At 30.9% G+C, this 19,949-nt stretch overlaps 3 protein-coding genes across 5 annotated transcripts in view; 1 reads left to right on the top strand and 2 right to left on the bottom strand.

Annotated features, from left to right (window-relative positions):
* Positions 1 to 296: 296 nt before the first annotated feature.
* LOC108745589 (protein catecholamines up) lies at positions 297 to 2,164 on the bottom strand. 2 transcript variants are annotated; one of them, XM_018481822.1, is made up of 4 exons: positions 1,963 to 2,164; positions 858 to 1,892; positions 586 to 661; positions 297 to 504 (listed from the first exon to the last, which is right to left on the bottom strand). In XM_018481822.1, the coding sequence occupies exons 2-4, from the start codon at positions 1,815 to 1,817 to the stop codon at positions 329 to 331; spliced, it is 1,212 nt and encodes a 403-aa protein (XP_018337324.1). In that variant the 5' UTR covers positions 1,818 to 1,892; positions 1,963 to 2,164; the 3' UTR covers positions 297 to 328. The 2 variants fall into 2 exon arrangements, with proteins under 2 accessions (XP_018337324.1, XP_018337323.1); XM_018481821.1 differs by having other exon boundaries at positions 858 to 1,887.
* Positions 2,165 to 2,684: 520 nt separating this feature from the next.
* The window catches only part of LOC108745588 (kinesin-like protein KIF14), a 19,411-nt gene continuing 2,146 nt past the window's right edge, over positions 2,685 to 19,949 (top strand). The window contains exons 1-10 of one of the 2 annotated variants that reach the window (XM_018481818.1): positions 2,685 to 2,881; positions 3,336 to 3,887; positions 4,745 to 5,291; positions 5,368 to 5,595; positions 5,678 to 5,806; positions 16,951 to 17,111; positions 17,284 to 17,484; positions 17,937 to 18,215; positions 19,522 to 19,594; positions 19,677 to 19,846. In XM_018481818.1, the coding sequence (XP_018337320.1) occupies positions 2,775 to 2,881; positions 3,336 to 3,887; positions 4,745 to 5,291; positions 5,368 to 5,595; positions 5,678 to 5,806; positions 16,951 to 17,111; positions 17,284 to 17,484; positions 17,937 to 18,215; positions 19,522 to 19,594; positions 19,677 to 19,846 (2,447 nt within the window). In that variant the 5' untranslated portion in view covers positions 2,685 to 2,774. The remainder of the gene's footprint in view (positions 2,882 to 3,335; positions 3,888 to 4,744; positions 5,292 to 5,367; positions 5,596 to 5,677; positions 5,807 to 16,950; positions 17,112 to 17,283; positions 17,485 to 17,936; positions 18,216 to 19,521; positions 19,595 to 19,676; positions 19,847 to 19,949) is intronic. The other variant, XM_018481820.1, reaches the window with a different exon arrangement.
* On the bottom strand, positions 8,252 to 14,435 carry LOC108745590. Its single transcript, XM_018481823.1, has 2 exons — positions 13,820 to 14,435; positions 8,252 to 8,555 (listed from the first exon to the last, which is right to left on the bottom strand). The coding sequence occupies exons 1-2, from the start codon at positions 13,926 to 13,928 to the stop codon at positions 8,317 to 8,319; spliced, it is 348 nt and encodes a 115-aa protein (XP_018337325.1). The 5' UTR covers positions 13,929 to 14,435; the 3' UTR covers positions 8,252 to 8,316.

Genomic DNA, 19,949 nt, shown 5'->3' with positions numbered 1-19,949 from the left:
AAAGTAATATCATAATGTAGTACATAAATCGTAATGATCTTTAAATGTTTTATATTTCACAAAATCACTGAGATTTTTTTCTTAATGTAAAAATAATAACTGTTTTAAATCTTTTTTTGTTATACATTGTTTTTACAATTCCATTCATTTCATAATCTTGTTCTTCACTGAGACATAAATGCAATTCTAGTTAATTGCATTAAAAACAAATTTCTTTTCTGCGCTGCTACTTATCCAATAATGTTTTTAAAGCTTAATGAACAAGAATGAAATGAACTGAATGAAAATAATATAACAAAATAAATTAATCTTATAACTAATGTATTTCTTATTCGTAGTCTGCTATAAGAACCATCATATATACTCCAAAAAGAAGTGCAGATATCTCCATAATTGATTGCCAAAGTTTAGTGGCAGTTAAAAGTTCTGGTATTACAGAAACAGTTGCAATGTAAATAAAACCTCCTGCTGTGAAGGGAAGAATCCACCTTGTTGCAAAATCACCTACAACACAAAGACAAAATTAAATAGAATACAAGCTAAAATCTGATGTCTATTTAAATGTTGCTATTACATGTTTCTTACCCATTCCATCTGCTAATAAAGAAACAAAAGTTCCTAATAAAGCTCCTATAGCAGTGGTTAATTGCAGCATCATAGCCTATATAAACAAAATGATAAAACTTTTAAAACAGCAAAAAATAAAAAAACTTTTAAAACTGTAAATTTTTTGCACATGTTGAACTTTATAATAGGTCACAACTACAAGAATCTTTGATCATATTTTATATTTTGTGTAATTTTATCAAGTAAACTGTCAAGTAAATTGTCATAGACAATAATGTTGTATCTGTTACCTTTCTTTTACTATATCCACTTTGTATCAGAATGGCAAAATCACCGATTTCATGTGGAATCTCATGTAACAGTATCGTGAATGTCGTTACGTAGCCAATATTATTTCCAGCCATATAACTAGCTCCTATAGCTAGACCATCTGTAAAATTATGCAGAAAGTCTGCCACCAAGTTCAAATAACCAGCGATCTTGATTTCAGCACTTTCAGGTGCTTTGTGTGCTTTGGAAATTGTTTTATCACTGTTTTTCTTCTCTTCTTTCTTCTCCTTTTTCTTCTCTAACAAATTATCTTTTTTATCTTGAGAATCATGATGGACATGTGAGTGACTGTGATCGCCTTTAACAATGCGTACTGCCTTCTCGACCATTAGAAATACTGTCATCCCTAACAATATGCACAAACCAACAGATATATCATGTTTGTGAAGTCCTGACTCATCATGGTGACTATGGGAATGAGAATGCGAGTGTGATTCTGAACATTCATGCGAATGAGGAATCATCGCATGTGGAATCAAATGAAGAAATGCATCACCCAGTAGGCCACCGGATGCAAAACTCAGCAAGATCTTGAGCAGTGACTCACGTTGTTTAGTATTATCCAGAGGCACAAAGAACAATATAAAGAAAGGTGCAGCAGATATGATTAAGGTCGATCCAACGGCTCTTAAAATAATATTACTGTGATCCCTATGTAAAGTATTTGCTTGCGTCGAATAAGAGTGCTTATGACGGTGAACATGATCATCATCATGATGATGATGCTGATGTTGATGTTGATGTTCATTTGAATAGATTTCGTTGGCTTCTTTGGAATACTTGTAACTCGGCGATTCATGATTGTGGTCGTCGTGGCTTTCGCAGATCGCCGGCAGATTCAAAATAATGAGCGCGAGAAACGTGGCGACTATTATTCTCGAGATCCATTTGCGTATGGAGGCCCGGTTATCCCCTGTCATCGTGGTCTCCTTTGTAATTTCGTTGACACAAATGAGATGCGTTCACCTGATGTGACGTGAACATACGTGCCTGTGCTGGCAAGATACAATCAAAGGCAACTTTGCCAGCAAAGTACGTCATATAAACCACGTATACTCAACTAACCTCACTCACCCCTGCTGCCTCCTAATAATCCTAATTCCAACACGACCACCACCAACCACCATTCCACCTAACCTTCAACCACCTTCAACCTTCGAACGTCTTAAAGGCTTCAACCAGTTTGACCTTCAGAGTCTGGACACGGACGTGGATTTCACGAATCCCTTCAGTGGATTAAGCAGTGGAAAACACAATGAAGGGCACAGGCAATAAGAACAGGGAATAAAAGATTTCAACCTATCAGAAAGCGTCCATTCTAGTATACATGGTTTCTGATAAGTTAAAATTTATTTCCCGTTTCTATCATCTGTGCTTTTCATTGTGTTTCCAACTTTAGCATCAGTTACTAATAGCTCGTTGCTATTGATGTATTCTTCCAGATTTAAAATACTGATTGGATAACCTAAAAGAATACATAAAAAACAACGAGCGCTCACATATAAATGCTTCCTAAGGACACTTAATGGTGGAGCCAATCAGCGTTAGGCACATGCTTGACGCCACTCTCTTCATATCCACTCTATAGGCTGTGTTCCAAAATTTACTGCCAGTAATACTGAAAATCTATAGTGCACGTGATGTAAACTATAGATTTTTAGTACTTGCAGTAAATTTTGGAACACAGCCATAATTATACTGTGCCTCTAGCTTTCCAGCGAGAAGATGAATTCGCGTCATGCGTCGCGTCTATTATATTTTTTATACTTCATGCTGTGAGTCCTGTGCCTCGTAAAGTTAGGTCACAAAACTCAAATTCGTTTAAATTTCGTTTGCATCATCTTACTAATGAACTAAATAGCTTTTTTTCTACCGAAATGTCTCACCAGAGCTTGAAATCTTCTAGCCACGGGTACTGCGAAGCTCTCTTTTCGACTTCGCCGAGGAGTTCTAACAAGGAAAACACCGTCCCTGCGATAAAAACGTAAGATCAAGTTTGCTTGACATTGTTTAACCGTCACTTGCAAGATGAGAGAATGAAAAATTATCGTACGTCGTACGAGATAAACACTGCATAAATCACGCATTGTTTCCAAATAAAATATTTTTCTATTTTTATTTATGTTAAAATAAAATATACAAATGTAGTAGTTATATTAAAACAATATTAGTTAAAATTAAAAATGTTTTTTTTTTTTCAAATCTCATTTTTCTTTTTTTACTTAGAGCTGGTTGTTCTATTTTCAGATAAAGTATGTGATAATTTATCTGTTAGGTAAATAAAAAAGTAAGAGTATAAGGAGAGCATAAGGAAGTAAGAGAATAAAACAGTGAGCTAAAATTTACCGAAAGATGGAACAACCTAGTCTTAATCTTATTAAGTTTGTTAAATATAAATCAAATAACTTATCAAAATAAAATAATGACTTTTATTGCAGAAAGAAAAATTTGTATCCTCTGTCCAAAGAGTCATCAGCTTCAATAAAGGGACAGAATACAAACAAGATAGTGCAATGTCCTTTACAGAAGGAATCTTCAAAACCTGAAATAGCAGAAACTTTAGGGCCTCCAAGCAAATCATCCAATACAGAATCATGTCTGAAACTTACAAACCTAGTAAAACGGGAAGATGTATCTAGTAATGTCACGTTCATTGAAAGGAATATAAAGACCCCAATTAAAACAAAATTTGTTAGCGGATCGTTCAATGAAAAAACACCTGCCATACAATTGTATACACCTAAGCAAACGAGAATAAATACACCCAGTGCCAATACCAAATTCAATGTTTTATCCACTGCAAGGACACCTGTGAAACGTTACTTCAGCGATCATGCTCTATCACAAAGCACACCAGACTGTTTTAATGTGGTACACTTGGAAACTCCATCCCAGAAAATTGATGACATAGTTGTTGGAGAACAGACAATGTATGATGGTGAAAGTAGCAATCTCACAGTTGGAATACGCATCAGACCTTTGAATTCGAAGTAAGTAAGATTAACCATTATAAATAATAATAAGTAAAGGGCAAAGTAAGAATCAACACATTTCTTTAAAATTAACCGAAGAATATATTACAATTAACAAGCGGTAAAATTACATGAAGTAAAAATAAAATAAAAATAAGAAAATAATAAAAAAAAAAGTTAATTTATTTACGTGGATTTTTTTGTAAGAAGTTTTTATTTCATCTTTTTTATCTACTAGAGCCTTGCCAAGATATTTTTAATACATTTGACTGTTCAATCGTATGGAAATAATGTCGAACTCTACATCAAGACACCTGAACTGTGAATGTAATGCATATGCGATCATTTGCGATAATTGATTTTGTACTACGAATTTTTCGTTACGTTAATGTCTGAAGAGGGCTCAATCCGGTAGTGGAAACTTGTAACTTTTTTTTTATTATTTTCTCATTTTTAATTTATTTTTGCTTCATGTAATTTTACCTCTTATTAATGATGCTATATTCTTCGGTTAATTTTAAAGAAATGTGTCGACTCTTACTTTGCCCTTTATTTATTATTATTTATTTTGTATAGGAAGAGTCCTTAGATTTGTTATTTATTAACCATTATATAATAAATTTTTACAATTGTATATGTACATTTTTTAATTATTTAAAATTGAAATATTCATGTATTAAATTATAATTTTTGAAAGACTTATACATTTGTACATAATGTTTCTTATTGATGAAATTGTTTTATCAATAAGATATTAAGATTTGAAGATTTTATGTTTTGATTTTCTTTGTCCTTAATTAATTTTTTATTTTCTATTTTTATTCTGTTTACTAGCAAACAGCATTTCATTACTTATACAATATTTGTTATTTCAGAGAATTAAATGATCCAAAGGTTACTACAATCTTAGAAGGAAATGGTCAGAATGTTGTTGTGGAATGCGAATCTGCGCATCACACTTTTATGTATGATCATTGCTTTGTTTCATACAACGATCCGTTTACACCTGGTCACGCCAATCAAGAGGTCATCTTTCGCAATATGGTGTTGCCTCTAGTACAAAATGCTTTCGAGGGATACAATGTCTGCTTGTTTGCGTATGGACAGACGGGATCAGGAAAAAGTTATAGTTTAATGGGCACAGAATCTGTGCAATTAAGCGCGATGCCATTTGACGAAAGAGTCGGTATCATACCAAGATTTTGCCAGGAAATATTTACACGAGCGCGTGACACTCCACAGATCGAGACTACTGTAGAAATTAGCTATTTTGAAATATATAATGAAAAAATACATGATCTGTTGGCGAATACTAATAATGGATCGAAGAAGGCTCCCCTTAAAGTAAGGGAGCATCCTGTCTTTGGACCTTACGTCGTTGATTTGAGTCAGCATTGTGTGCAAAACTACAAAGACTTACAGGTATTTTCATAATTTCATAACGTGATTACGATTGTTTAAATACATACTTATTTATTTGTTGACGCAATCTTTTTAGACTTGGCTTAAAGTGGGGAACTCACAAAGAGCCACGGCCGCAACTGGTATGAATGAGAAAAGCTCACGATCTCACAGCATTTTCAGTATTATATTAACTCAGACACATATAGATAATCAGTTGGATTGTGAGCCACTTGAGGCTGATCGTCGTAGTAAAATTAATTTGGTTGACTTAGCTGGTAGTGAGAGATTAAGTCAAACTTCTGCAACTGGTGATAGATTAAGGGTCAGTTTCTGATACAATATTTTATTCACAAAATTCATTAAATAATTGATAATACTATATAATATATATCGCTTTGTTACAGGAAGGTGTATCTATTAACAAGTCTTTACTTACCTTGGGAAAAGTTATTGCATCACTCACAGAGAACACAAACAATCGTAAACAAGGTTTTGTGCCATATCGTGAATCAGTGTTGACGTGGCTATTAAAGGTAAGTATAATACTATTATATTTGTGTATATTTTGAATTAACGGAAATGTGAAAATTACTGCAAATCCAATAAACACATTCTTTAAAAAAATTGAAAGCTTAAAAATATCTTCGAATAAATATGAAGAAATAAATGTAGACTTTACGCGATAATCCTTACATGATCTATTCTAATCTGTTATAGAATATTATATTAATACTTTTTAACTTCATACACTTTGTGATTATATAAAATAGCAATCTGCTCTGTATAGTGTCCAATATAAATAAATTTAGATAGTTTATGGTAATAACTTTTCTATTGAAAGAGAGGGAAAGAAAAAATAGGCATCTATGTATATCCTTGGAATTATTATTATTATTATTATATGTTATAACAATTTTTTTCTTAATGATTACAAGTCATTGAATAACTTTATTTAAATTATGCAAGTATAGAAAGTAAAAACGCTTATGATAGCAACGTAATTTTATTATGTCTGATCATACAAACTTAAAATACATATTTTAAAATACAATTGTTATATCACAAGTAAAATAACTGCAAGTAAAGAAAAAGCATATCAATTAATTCTGGCTTCTACAATATTTCCTCATCTCTATGAAAAAATTAAAATCTTATTTCTCAGACCTAAGTACATCGTTCATTATCGTATCAGCATAATAATAATAATATGTACTTAAATTAACTTATTTCGCTATACACTTATCCTAAAAATGTATTCAGTCTTATGTACAAGTAGTTAATTTATGAAGTTCTATTGGAATTAACTTCATTGAAGTTTCATCATTAATTTTGTTAAGCTTTTTATATGAAAATCACTAAAACGTACAATTCTAGATATATTTTCTCTTATTGTCTCAAGCAAGATAATAATTGATTCTAATATTACAATTGATTTAACCCTTATAACACACATTTTTGGCATCCTTATTACACACAATGGGTTTTTCATGTACTGGATTAATTTTCATCTTACAACATTAGCAAGCAATTTTTACATATATTTTGACATCTTCAGAAAGTCGTATATTTATAATAAATTGTATATAAATTGTTATATATAAAATTGTTGTATATAAATCAAAGAAAAGAAATGTACAGGACACGAATGATGTGTATTAAGCGTTAATAATATTTTCTCTTTTTTACTTTTTCAATAGTATAAATCTAATTCGTGCAAAAGTCAATACGATTTACAAAATTTAAGTCATAATAAACAATCTTAGTGATTAACATTTACATTTACGCAGATATTTATTGAATGACTAGCGTATGATCAATGTTGAACAAATTTATGCTTGCATAATGTATAACCGAAAGAATGTATGAAGTAGTAATGATAAAATATTTCTGTTTACACAAATACTTCAGTATAAATCTTAATTTAACTCTATCTTCTTATTCATTAACGGAAATTCATTTTACTTACACCTGTTTTTAAGGCTATAGCATCTAGTTGTGCTAATTTAAATACTTATGCATCTATAATTTTAAAAAATTGTTCCGCATATACATGCTGTAAAATACAAAACAGTTCAAAAAGCGATTCTCTTTTATCGTTTTATATTTTCAGAAACATAGCATTTAAGGAGGTTATAAGGGCATAAAACATATATATTAATATTTATGCTTTAAACAAACTACATACATGCGAAAGTTGTGTTCGCAACAGTCTGTTTTTATTGAGCAACACATTTTTATAGATTATTTATTTTATTATTATGAACAAAAATTTTAAAAATAACAAAAATCTAAATTTTCTTATATAAATATTTTAAGTACTAAAAATGACTTATGCAAAGTTTCATTGAGATTCACCAATTAGTTTATAACAAATAAATATTTTGTTTATTTATTGAGCAATTAGTATCTGCATCTCAATGTAACTTTACACAAATATTTTTAAATTCATAAAGTACTTACATAAAAAAATTGAGATTTTTATCATTATTTTATAATATATTTGCATATATTTCTAGAACAAATTTAAAAAATATTACTTTTTATTGAAATAACTTTTAATCCAGATGGATCAACTGTCTTTAATTTTTTTGTATTACTTTTAAATGCAATTTAGAATAATCTGTAATTTTTTCAAGTAATTCTTAACATATTGAATTTGTCTTATAACCTCCTTAATGGTCATAAATCTAAAATATTATATATAAGCTTATAATTAACTAAACATAACTTCATTATATACACTGAAAAAAAATTTGTTCAACTAACTAAATACATTTAGTTGTTTGTAGATTTGATTAATTCAACAAATTTTAATTGAATTTAACCGTAGTTTGTTTAATATTCAACAATTTGTTAGCAGATTACAGTTGAATTGGATTAAATAAAATTTGTTGAATTAACCATATCTGCAAACAACACTAAATGTGTTTATTTAGTTGATTTTTTTCAGTGTATGCATATTTATATTTACATCTGCATGTTATACTTATCTTAATATAAAATTAATATTATTGTTGTGACCATTATGTATAATACTAAGAGGCTATGATTTCTCTGCATTACATGACGATTTCGCTGACTTATTTCGGTCGGCGTTTACGATTTTTCTCTCATTGTACATCACGTCATTCTCCTCTTCTTCTTGAATCCCTTCGTGACAGGAATCGCTTCGTGATTTACTTCTTATGTAAACTGCCAGATTTCTTCTTTTCATTTCTTTGCAAAAGTGACAGTTTTCTTTGGATAGCTGCTGTACGGTTCGTTGATTTTCCACTGATTTTCCTAAACAACAATGCGAAATAGACTAATGAGAAAAGAAGGAATTTAATTTTTTTCACCGACCGTTTCTGCTATACTTTTTTGAAATATTCAATACGCGTACTAATAGGAATTGAAAATATTTTCATTCTGTCGATAGAAATTTTATGTCGCATTTTACAAGTGATATAAAACTTGTTCGTCAAACCGGTTTGTTTATTCTTTGGTATACCGGTTCTAAGTTTGCTAACGCGAATGTTTACGACGTGATACTTTTCTCGATAAGTCGACATGTGGTACAGTTTATAAGTGATAAAAATTCAAAGTATTTTTCAGAGAAAATCTATCTGACATTTCAGTAATCAAAGAATTAAATGAAAAAAAAATATCAGAACTGTCGACATTTTCCTCGCATAATGAAATCATTTTATACTCAAAATATCGAACTCTCATTGAATTAATCATACAATGCTAATGAATACAAAATGGAGTGAGTCTTTTGCAATTAATACGTATGTTTCATAATATTTTATATCTGAAAAAATATAGCGACTAACGGAATTTAAATTATACATTTATTATTAAACAAATTAACGAATTCTTCGTTGTTTATTTCGGACGAAAGTCATTTTGCTTTACTGAATCGTACTATGCACGTGTACGTTTAGCTTCTGAAAGTTACATTTGCTATCATTAATAAATGATAAATAAACGAAATTTTCAGCAAATACATTAATTACTACGTATAATGCGTTCTTTATATAGCTACTTAGCTTGTTGAATGTAATTATATTCTATTTTGCGTCAATGAAACACACTAGCGCCGGTGACCGTCACAGCTTCAGTGTTAATTGAAGAAAAACGAGAACAAAAAAAATTCCGACGTACAATCTTGAACGCGTTCACTTGTAGCGCCAGATGATTATAACTTAGCTCGTGAGTCACGGAAATCTGTCGTTTCACCTCGTAGAGACTCGGAGACGTACTACGCACAATAATCTTGGGAATTAATCGCAATATACTGACGGATTGCAATTATACTCTTAAACGAATGATTAATCTAATAGAAACAATTCAGCCGACTGAAAGAATTGGAATATGCGTTTTAAAATTTGTCTGTCATGAAAGAGCTTCTACTCCCAAGTTCGATTAATATAATTGAAATTGAAGGTTTGCACGATTAATGCCGAGTATCCCCCCCGTTGAATGTCGAAAACAATTCGCTGAATGATTGATAAGGAGTGATGCTGTTGCGCTTGAAACGCGATTCGGATTATGTAGTGCGCGGCTGTTCGAAGGAACTGACTAAAAATAGACACGTGTGTATCACAGAAACGTAGCATACGCGTGACAGACGCTTGAAACAATCGAAATAGGATAATGCAGATTGTTCGATCATGTCTCTATCTCGAGATACATTCTTTTCTTCTTAGACGATTGAATTAAATTCTTAAACTCTTGTAAAAAAAAAATTATGATTTAAATTTTACTGAAGAATTTGCTATTTCTCAAAGTGTCAAATGTCACAGTTCTTACGTAATCGGTATAGCAGTGTACAATAGTATTCCGATAACATGTGTACAATAGTAATTCGAACGTACATTGTTTTCGCGACGTAATCAATTTTTAATCGATGCACTTTTTTCTTATAACGCGTTTCAATAAAACATTTGTGTTTATCTGTTATATTGCAACTTATCTCCCAAATACGATAACGTTGAATTTTTTTTGTTATTTATCCGCGTTAAGACCGGGATTGTTAATACCAGACGCAATAAACAATATCAAAGTATTATTGCCATTATAACAGTTACTAGACGATGTAAAGCAAGAAATGAAGAATATTGAGATAAGCAAAATCGCAAATAATGCATTTCGTGCAACTGATTTGTCTAATTATGTAACTCTTATCTCGTTATGACAACGTAAACAAGGTCGATTTGCATGAGAAATATACGGTAACGCACGTGTCTTTTTCGATATAAAAAGACGATTTGTTTTCTTCTAGCCGATATACTCATTGTTAGCATAAATTATATCTTGAAGTCGTTTGTTCTAAAAAAGAATTATAAGTAGCTGTCATATATATAAAAGAAATATTACTGACTGAATGTGCTCCAATAGAAATCAAAAGTGCAGATTCTCGTGATAACGTAATTATTTTTCCGTAACAACGCAAAATATATTTAGATTATAGTAGTTTAATACATATGATAATATATGATAAAGAGAATCATATTGCATTATTTATTCGTGCCGCTGACGCATTTCAGCGATTTTTTTTTTTTTTTTGTTGAAACGAGAATGTACTTATTAATAGGATGCAAATAGTATTTTAAAATTGCACGTAGTAGAAGGAAAGTGCACATAATACAATGTGTGATTGTATTTCATTACATACGTATTCAACATTTTTAATCTACTTGACAGATATGACTGGTGTAGAATATCTGGCTGTACGCAATTCTAGCTAACGTATTTAATAAAAATGCGACGTAAATTCGTTAGGATCTTTTCTGCAATTTATCAAGTATACTTATTCGTGTAATAATATTAATCCTTTTTTTTCTATTATAATAATTTTTATTATATATAAAATTGTGCGATTTATTAATAATATACATATGTTTATAAGTTTAAAATACTTTTGAATATGTACATTGCAATAGAGTTACATATTTATGAAATTATTATTAATTATATTTTTATCTAAAACGCTTGATTTTTATCTGCAGATAACTTTTATCCATTATTGTGTTTATCTATACTGCTTATACTGATATATCTTGCGGCGTAAAATATGATTACGTCTCTATTATACAGAATAGCTTTGTTCACAAATTGTTTCACGAGAGCCGCTACTGCGCGAATATCGACGATACTTGATAATGAAAAATATACTATATTTTTTCGATATTTGCAATTGCAATAATTTTTTAGTACTCTATATTTCAAAAGAGTATTATACTTTTTTCTTTTCTGAATAGTTTTGTATTTATTACGTATCTGATTTTTATCGTAACTACGATAACATTTTTTTTCATAGTTACGATAGAAAAAAGGGAAGAAACTATGTCAAATCTTATCATAGAGTAGTTGCAACATTTTTGTGAGCATAATAGATAATTTTGAAAAATTTATTTTCAATCTTATCATAGAGTAGTTCCAACATTTTTGCGAGCATAATAGATAATTTTAAAAAACATTTATTTTCAAAATTATCTATTATACTCACAAATATGTTGCAACTACTCTATGATAAGATTTGACATAGTTTCTTCCCTTTTTTCTATCGTAATTGCAGTAACTTTTATTGTCTCTGCCAATGCATTTATGTGCAACTTTCTCATCCAAATAACAAACATCCCCCCCCCCTCCCGCTATATTACGCGGACGAATATAATTCGTGTAACTACGCGGCTAACAACCGCGAAGAGTAACAAACAATTATAGTTCTTGCAATTTCCACGCAACATCCGATGAAAGTATTTCCGTCTGGAACTTCCGAAATGCAGCCGCTCTAATTTTTCTGCAGTTTCTTTCATTGCTTCTTTAGTTCGCTTCACCTTGACTGCTTTATCTTAGTCAGTTTATTGCCTTGCTTTATTATCCTGTTTTATGATTATACTCTCTATGTGACTATTATTTTAGTATTCATCTCGTGTATTTCAAAAAAAAGGAGAAACTAGATAGAAAATCTGCGGATTATCAGGTTTTACCCGGAAAATATTTCAAAATAAAATAAGGCAATAAAATAAGACTTTCTCTTTCGCTTTTTTTTTTCTTATGCCGATCATGTAAGATAATGTCGATGCTGCTCGTTTGGAGTACTTTCCCTATTTGCGTGGACGACTAATTAGAAAAATACTCGAAGAGTCTGGATATCGAATAGCCGATAATGACAAGTCTCGGATAACGAAGAAATATCCACGTATGTGTAAACTATCTGAAGATTTCTGAATTTCGAGGACTCAGGTGAATAAATAAAGAAATTGTACACTTGAAATTGTACAATGAATTAATTAACAGATGAGTATCCAAATACCAGACTCCAGAATTATAAAATTAGAGATAAGATACGTCTTTCTGAAAGGCGCGAAGAAATATTATCTTGAGATAACTTGCCAATTGAGTCCTCGTAATTTTTTCTGGCCAAAAATATGATGTTTATCATACGATTTATTTTTGTGTTTAAAGCAGCACAGGTGGGAAAAGATTGGAAAAGGAAGGTTTTATTGATTAAATCAACAAATTAATTGCTCGTAAGATTATACTTCAGCGTCTTTTATTTATATTGAAAAAATGTCCCGTATTCTGCTTGCAAAAGTACGTCGAGTAAATATTGCTAATTAATTTCGCGGCACATCTGCGATATATTCACAAAGTTATCATTGTATATCGAGAAAGAAAGAGAAATCTTATCCAGTACAAAAAGTTTGTACACAATAAATTTAAGTGAGCTTCGTCCATGAACGTTTTGAATAACGAACAGTCAAACTTTTCATAATATCAATTTTCAAATCTTTAATTTTTACTATAGATATTTATAATTTTAAATTGAAATTCTGTCTTGAATTAAAGAATGTAGTTATTTTCAAATCTTTTTTGAACTTTAAGGATTTCAAATCTGGATATTTAAGGATTTTTAATCTATTAGCAACTCTTGATGTTAGTAAAAATTTTTATCACTGATGTTAATGGAAAAAAATTTTCATATTTCCGCTCCATGGGGAAAAGATATATGATTATTTCGCTTTCAAATTTTCATTCGAATGCTCCCAGTTTTATCTTTAGGTCTGTTTTTTGTGGCTCAACTAATGTACACTTTTGGAGCTTAAAGATAGATATTTGTTAAAAGCAAAAAAGAAAGTTCTAGAACTAGTCTAATGCAGGAACAGAAAACAGATCACTTGATTAACATTCAGTGGCCCTCGTGGCACTCTGGTGGAAATTTGAACATATATAGGTTCGGGGAAAAAAAAAATTTACCTGTACGTTTATTCGAAGAAACTTGCTCGCGACAAATATATAAATATAATATCAGAAGGTCTCCTTTATCGTTTACTGCTACTTGTTTTAGAACACGCTTGTAGTTTGTTATCAATTAATAAGTTTCTAAGGTCATCTAATTCTAGAATACAAGTTTATTTTCGTAATACGAATTCATTGCGTTTCACCGTTAAAATATTCCGTTAAGATTTCCCATGAAATATCGAATGAAATATTGTATAAATTTATTACGCAAATCATGATAATTTAACGAGGTAAAGAGAAGGTTCTAGACTTACTTCTATCGCACTTGAAATAGTCTCTGTTCCACGGCTGCTCGTAGTCGTGGTACTGCGGATTCCTCAAGTATCCGTAGGTAAACAACTCCGGTATGTAAACGAGATCCATGGTCCCTCGTAGTCTACGTGGTCCACGTTGATCAAACGCTTAATAATGTTAAATAAAAGGGTGGTGGGATTGTATCGTCAACAAGTTCTCGTTAGCGCGTCTTTCTTCTTGTTGATGTTTGCAAGCTGTTCCGAGACCGCTTTCGTTAGAGGATCGGTTGATAAGACGATAAGGTCGTCACGCGTCCCGCTACGCCCGGGTTGTAGAAACGCAGTTTCTTCTTCCGCGAGAAGATTTCGCAGAGAGAAAGAGAGAGAGAGAGAGAGAGAGAGAGAAAAGAAGGGAACTCTCGTTGCCGATGGCTCTCGCTTTGGACTAACGAAGCGTGGAGTGGCGTGGACGCTACGCGTATAATATTTATCTGTTAAGTCTTTTCCCCACTCGGGCTTCACCGGTTTTCCGTCCGTCCTCCCTTTTACCGCTTCTTCCGTTCAACACATCTTCCCTCCTTCTGTTCTTCGGAACGCTTACGCTCGCGTTTACGTTCTCGGTGCCCCACCTTCAGCTCCGCCAATCACCTTCGTCGTTTCGTGTGGATTTGTGCGACGCGCAAAAGGTAATGACATACGCAACGAGGAGAGGTCTGCATGCTTGCGTGAATGCGTGCGTACGTCTCTGTGCGTGCGCACATGCGCACGCGAAAGCGTGCGTACGTGCGCACTAATGCGTACGCTCTGGCGCCGGAGCCTCTCATTCCTATTTTCGTCGTTTTTACTTATAAAAAAAAAACTTTGCCTCTTTTACAATGGCATATCGATAATATAGGTACTTTTCGATTATGAAAAATATATCGCATCACTGCACCCTTGCATTACAATTATCGCATCCGGTGTTTTCAAAGGCAGTTGAGAATGAAATCATTATCTTCTTCCTGTCCTTTTATCATTTTTTTTTTATTACGATAATATATCTGCATAATATAATAATAACATAATATTAATATAATAAAATATGTTATTGTTCAATTTTATCAAAATATTAAAATTTAATAGAGTATTATTATCTATTATATTTAATGAAACTCCTTTTTTGTCCAAAATAATGGAAACGGTATCCTTCATAAATATTTAAATAGTATTGGTTTTTTGTTTGCTGCCATTTATGCCCATTTCTAGTTGTAATAATTATGAAAAGAAGAGTAAATTAAATCATAAATAAACATTAAACTCTTAAGATAACTTTGTTTTTTGTTCTTACTACTTTGTTTATATTTTTATTTTTAACTAAATATAAATATAACACATAAAAGATAAAACGATAATTTACGAAGTTATTAGTATATTTTTAGTTTCATACATGAAAAAAACAGCATTCCATTCTGCTGACTTTGTATTATAAATACAGTCAGCTTTTTGCGACTGATTCATATTTTACACGTGGAGAAGAGTTACGATCACAAATGATTATAGCCATCAAAGCACATCGCAATGTCTGTGAAATATCCAATCGAGGAATTTTTTTTATTATTTCAACAAATCACTCTTAATCACGTGTGCAGCAGTTTGTTGAGATCGATCTATAGATACGCAGATAAATTTGCACAAAAGATGATATTGTACATGTGTATCTCAATAATGATAGTGCTTTATGATTGACATACTTGGTTATCAATCAAATCTTATTCTCATGATATCTTTTTGTGATATTTATCAGAAATCATGTTCGATCAGATTAGCGAAATAGTAGATTGAAAATTTGATACTTTTGCCTTTGTTTCTCGATTCCTTCGATATTTATATTCTATGTGTCATTATCATCTTGCTTTAATGTTTCGTCTAATTTCCTCCGCAACTTTTTCTACCTACGCAAAACATTCATTTAGATACTAATTTTTTGCTGCATTCTTCCTTCGTCAAAAGCTTCTTCTAATGTCTTGCTGATTTCTTTTCGTATCTGCGGCTTTCATTAATATTTTCGTTAATGAAAATATTGTACATTAAAAATTTAATTTACCTTTTTCTATTTTTGCCATATAATATATAAGTTTATTAATGCATTGTGATAATATATCAATCAAATATAATGTACGCAGGAATTCAGTCGCTACTTAAAATAGTTTCTATTAATTAAAATACTATCTATTAAAAGACTTTATCTGTACATATATACATTCTTTCGAACACTATTAATTCCCTTTATTTTAATATCTTCGTCTATGATCTCTCATTAATAATTAATAGTAGTAATAAAATAAAAATTAGTAATATGCAATGTATTATAGAATATACTGCAAGTTCATTTGAGCTCGAAAAAACCATATTTTCCATAATTTCACATAAATTTGCGTTTATTAATGATAAAATTTTCTTAATTGCATGCAAGAAAGGACATTTTAAGGTCATCGTAAAAATTCATTTTAAGATAACAGTTTCATAGTATAATATTTAGCATTACAAGCAGGAAAAATTCCACTCGCAAAGCAGTTATATGTTTCAGTAACTCCTATACTATTATTCGTAATTATTATATAAAATATTTGGTCATATTCGATATACTTTAAAACTGTTTATTCTTCATGTACAATAGTATAGAACATAAAATTCTGAATTGATTTATATTTTCCGTCGGATTATTTAAATTCTTATTTATTTGCAAGCTTGTGAAGAACTGCGAATTAGACTAATATGAGATAAAAAATAATAGACGATTTATTGAAACCTATATATGTGAATATATAAAAGATTAAGATATAACAGAATAAGATAAAAATCCAAAAGATCAGAATTAAAAGGAAAGTCCAAAAGTTTATCTTAAGAACCATAAAAATAAACAGTATAAGAAGGGAAATTACCTTTTGAAATGTTGTTTCTTATTTACTGCTGCCTAAGGAGATAATGTCAGTGCCATTGATGAATGATAGTGTGTCCAATATCCGATTAAATTTACGAATGATTAGATTTGCGATCGCTTTTAACGTTTGATATCATATATAATACAGGCTGTACTTTTTATTATGTACAGTGTGAATAAATTATATGGACAAAGAGCAAATTAAAATATGTAAAAACAAACTTTTTTGCAGGAGAGCCTAGGAGGAAATTCACGAACGGCAATGTTAGGAACAGTGTCACCGGCCAACATTCATGTAGAGGAGACCCTGGCGACCCTTCGATATGCGTGTCAGGCTCGAGCTATAGTTAATCGAATCCGTATCAATGAAGATCCGCACGATCGGCTAATTCGGTAAAAACATCTCCTGAGGTTAAATTTTTAATTCAATAAAAGTTTCATATTTTCACTGTCGTATGTTATACAAATGCTATGAATATGTCAGAGGTCAAATTATACAAAAGGATTGAATCTTATTATCCTAATAGATTTTAACAAAAAGATAATTTAATGACTTATCTCAAAGCGAATTAAAGGCTGAAGTACTACGTTTACGAGGGATGCGCGAAGGATATGAGAAGCAGTGTGGAGTTGTTCCTCGTCAGTTGCTCCATCGTTTCGACTCGAAGGATCAATGGGGAAAGGATATCATCCGACAACAAAAGGAAATTGACAAATTGAAAGATCAATTGAAAAAAACGGAGGAGCAGTTGGCTATTACTCAAATGTAAGTGAAATAATTTGATCTCTTAATATGTAAGATCGAAAAGTAAATAAGACAATAATATTTAAATTCATCTATAATGATATCATATTTTTAATTTAAAATTATCGATTTTTTTCATTTAGCCTTGGAAAAAACAATTTCAAGGTCAGTTGTGTAATTTTGTAAATTCTGAATTATTTATTTAAAAATATTATAATTGTGAAATATGATTTTTTAATTTGATAATGTTTTATTCTTAGCCGTTACATTATTATTCTTATTATCAAGGGCTGAAAACTATAATTTAATTTTATCCTTGTAATAAAACTTATTCAAGTTTCAGGATTAATGTGCTCTTGCAAATGAAGCTTGTTGCGAGTGCAAATATGGTGTTATTGAGAGTTTCGTAAACGTGACTAGCGATTTTTGCGATATATATTGAATCGATAATCATTAGCCACATATAATTACAGGAGTTCGCGCGAAAAGTTAGAAAGAGCTGAAGAGAAGAAAAGCTCGGAACTCAAATATTTACGTCGTTGCGGAGTCGCCATTGAGATTGATTTCCAAGAGCGAGATAAGCATCCGTGTCTCGTAAATCTCACGGCAGATCCTATGTTATCCGGTACACTTTTGTATATCATACCTCCAGGTTTGGTTCGTATCGGAAAAAATGTTCCGACGCATAAACTCGAAGCTTTTAAACAATTGGATATTCTATTGGACGGACCTCTTGTTAGAGAATTGCATTGGTGTGTCAACGGATTGTATGTGTGTGTGTGTGTGTGTGTGTTTTATGTTTAGGCAAAGTAGAAAAAAGGGAAGAGGAGAGAGAATGGATCGGTGTGGGAGAAAAGGAGAGATGTTCTGTTTATGTTGATGCTAAATTTTCTCTTCTGTCTATATATATATATAATATATTTTAGATGTGCTATGAATATATTCTCTGTCTTGTACTAGCTTCAAAAGTTCCACGGATTTCTGAGAAATATAAAATGTTATAGTTAACTTAGGCTCCTACTAATATTTTTGAATAATTATACTATGTGCGATCATAAAGCTGGATGCCTTCCTGAAAAATATATGAAGGTTCTCTTCTCTTTTAAGTTTTATATGTGCAATACGTCAATGTTAACATCATAAAGATGTTGTCCTTTCACGGAAAAATCATTTATAAATCTAAGATTTTTCATCGATTTATTTCTTTATTGTAACGTTTGATATCTATCAACAGATTTGGCAGCAAAATACAAAATTTATAATATTTGTATATTTTTTAAATTATAGATATTTTTAATCCCAACTCGATATCACATTAAGAGAATAAACATTCTCTTATTACTTTATTAGAGTTTACAATTAGATAAGAATTTTTCTCATTTCCTCACAACTTCTGTAAATTATAGCAGCCAATTCCAGGAACTTTTCGAAGCTATATTTCTATTTATCAGCATGCTTTGCATCGTTTATCTTATGACAAGTCTAATCATTTCTAATTCTAATGCACGTCGCTATTTTTACCGAATAAAGCAGATAGTAATTATTGATATGTATAAATTGTTTTATCAGTTAGATGGACTAGCAGACGAGAAACGGGATTCGGTGTTTTCATATTTCTGTAAATCTTGTTAATTTTATATGTATAATATATATATATATTAATATATATTTTTTAAATTAAACTTTATCGTATTCATGTGTCTGTATCAGTATTATGTCGTATTATACAGGTCTCATCTTCATTCATGAGGTCATCTCCATTTACTGAATAAATTGGAATTTGAACAAGAGTCGGGAACCTACGACGCAATACTTAAATTTTATTTGTTGCTAATAAATATACGACGAATTGTAATTTGTTTGCAAATAGATGCATTTATATATGTTACTTGGCAAAAACTAAGTATTTATAAAAATGCTTATTTTAACTTTCTGCTGAATATTTGAATCCTTTTATATCAAATGACTAATGCCGTTTTTTAATCTTTCACTTATCTATTATTAATTAAAATATCGTATACGATTATTTGTTATATCTTCTTTTTTTCTTCCTCCTAGTGCTATTGAAAATAACGGAAAAAAATTAATCTTGACACCCGAGAAGGGCGCGGACACTTATGTCAATGGACAGGTAATGACAATGGATGGATTAATTGTTAATATAGAAAAAAGATAGATATATCAAATAAAAATATTTCTTTACTTTCCTTTAGATGGTAACTGGAAAAATTGTGCTTAATCATGGTGATCGCATAGTCATCGGCGGTAATCACTATTTTAAAGTCCTAAATCCATTTGATGAATCCTACAATGTCAAGCGTTCCACACAAGCGATAGATTTTGATTTTGCGCACCAAGAAATTCTCCAAATACAAGAGAAAAAGTATATATTAAAACAATTAGAAAATCTTCAATATAAAATCTTAAGATCCAGTTTTTTTTTAACTAAAATGTAATTACTTACACAAAAAAAATTATCGCTAGTG

The sequence above is a fragment of the Trachymyrmex septentrionalis genome, unplaced genomic scaffold, assembly GCF_001594115.1.
Source record: "Trachymyrmex septentrionalis isolate Tsep2-gDNA-1 unplaced genomic scaffold, Tsep1.0 scaffold14, whole genome shotgun sequence".
In the NCBI taxonomy this organism is placed as follows: Eukaryota; Metazoa; Arthropoda; class Insecta; order Hymenoptera; family Formicidae; genus Trachymyrmex; species Trachymyrmex septentrionalis.
Note: the sequence above shows the minus strand (reverse complement) of the source record. Positions and strands in the feature narration are given on the sequence as shown.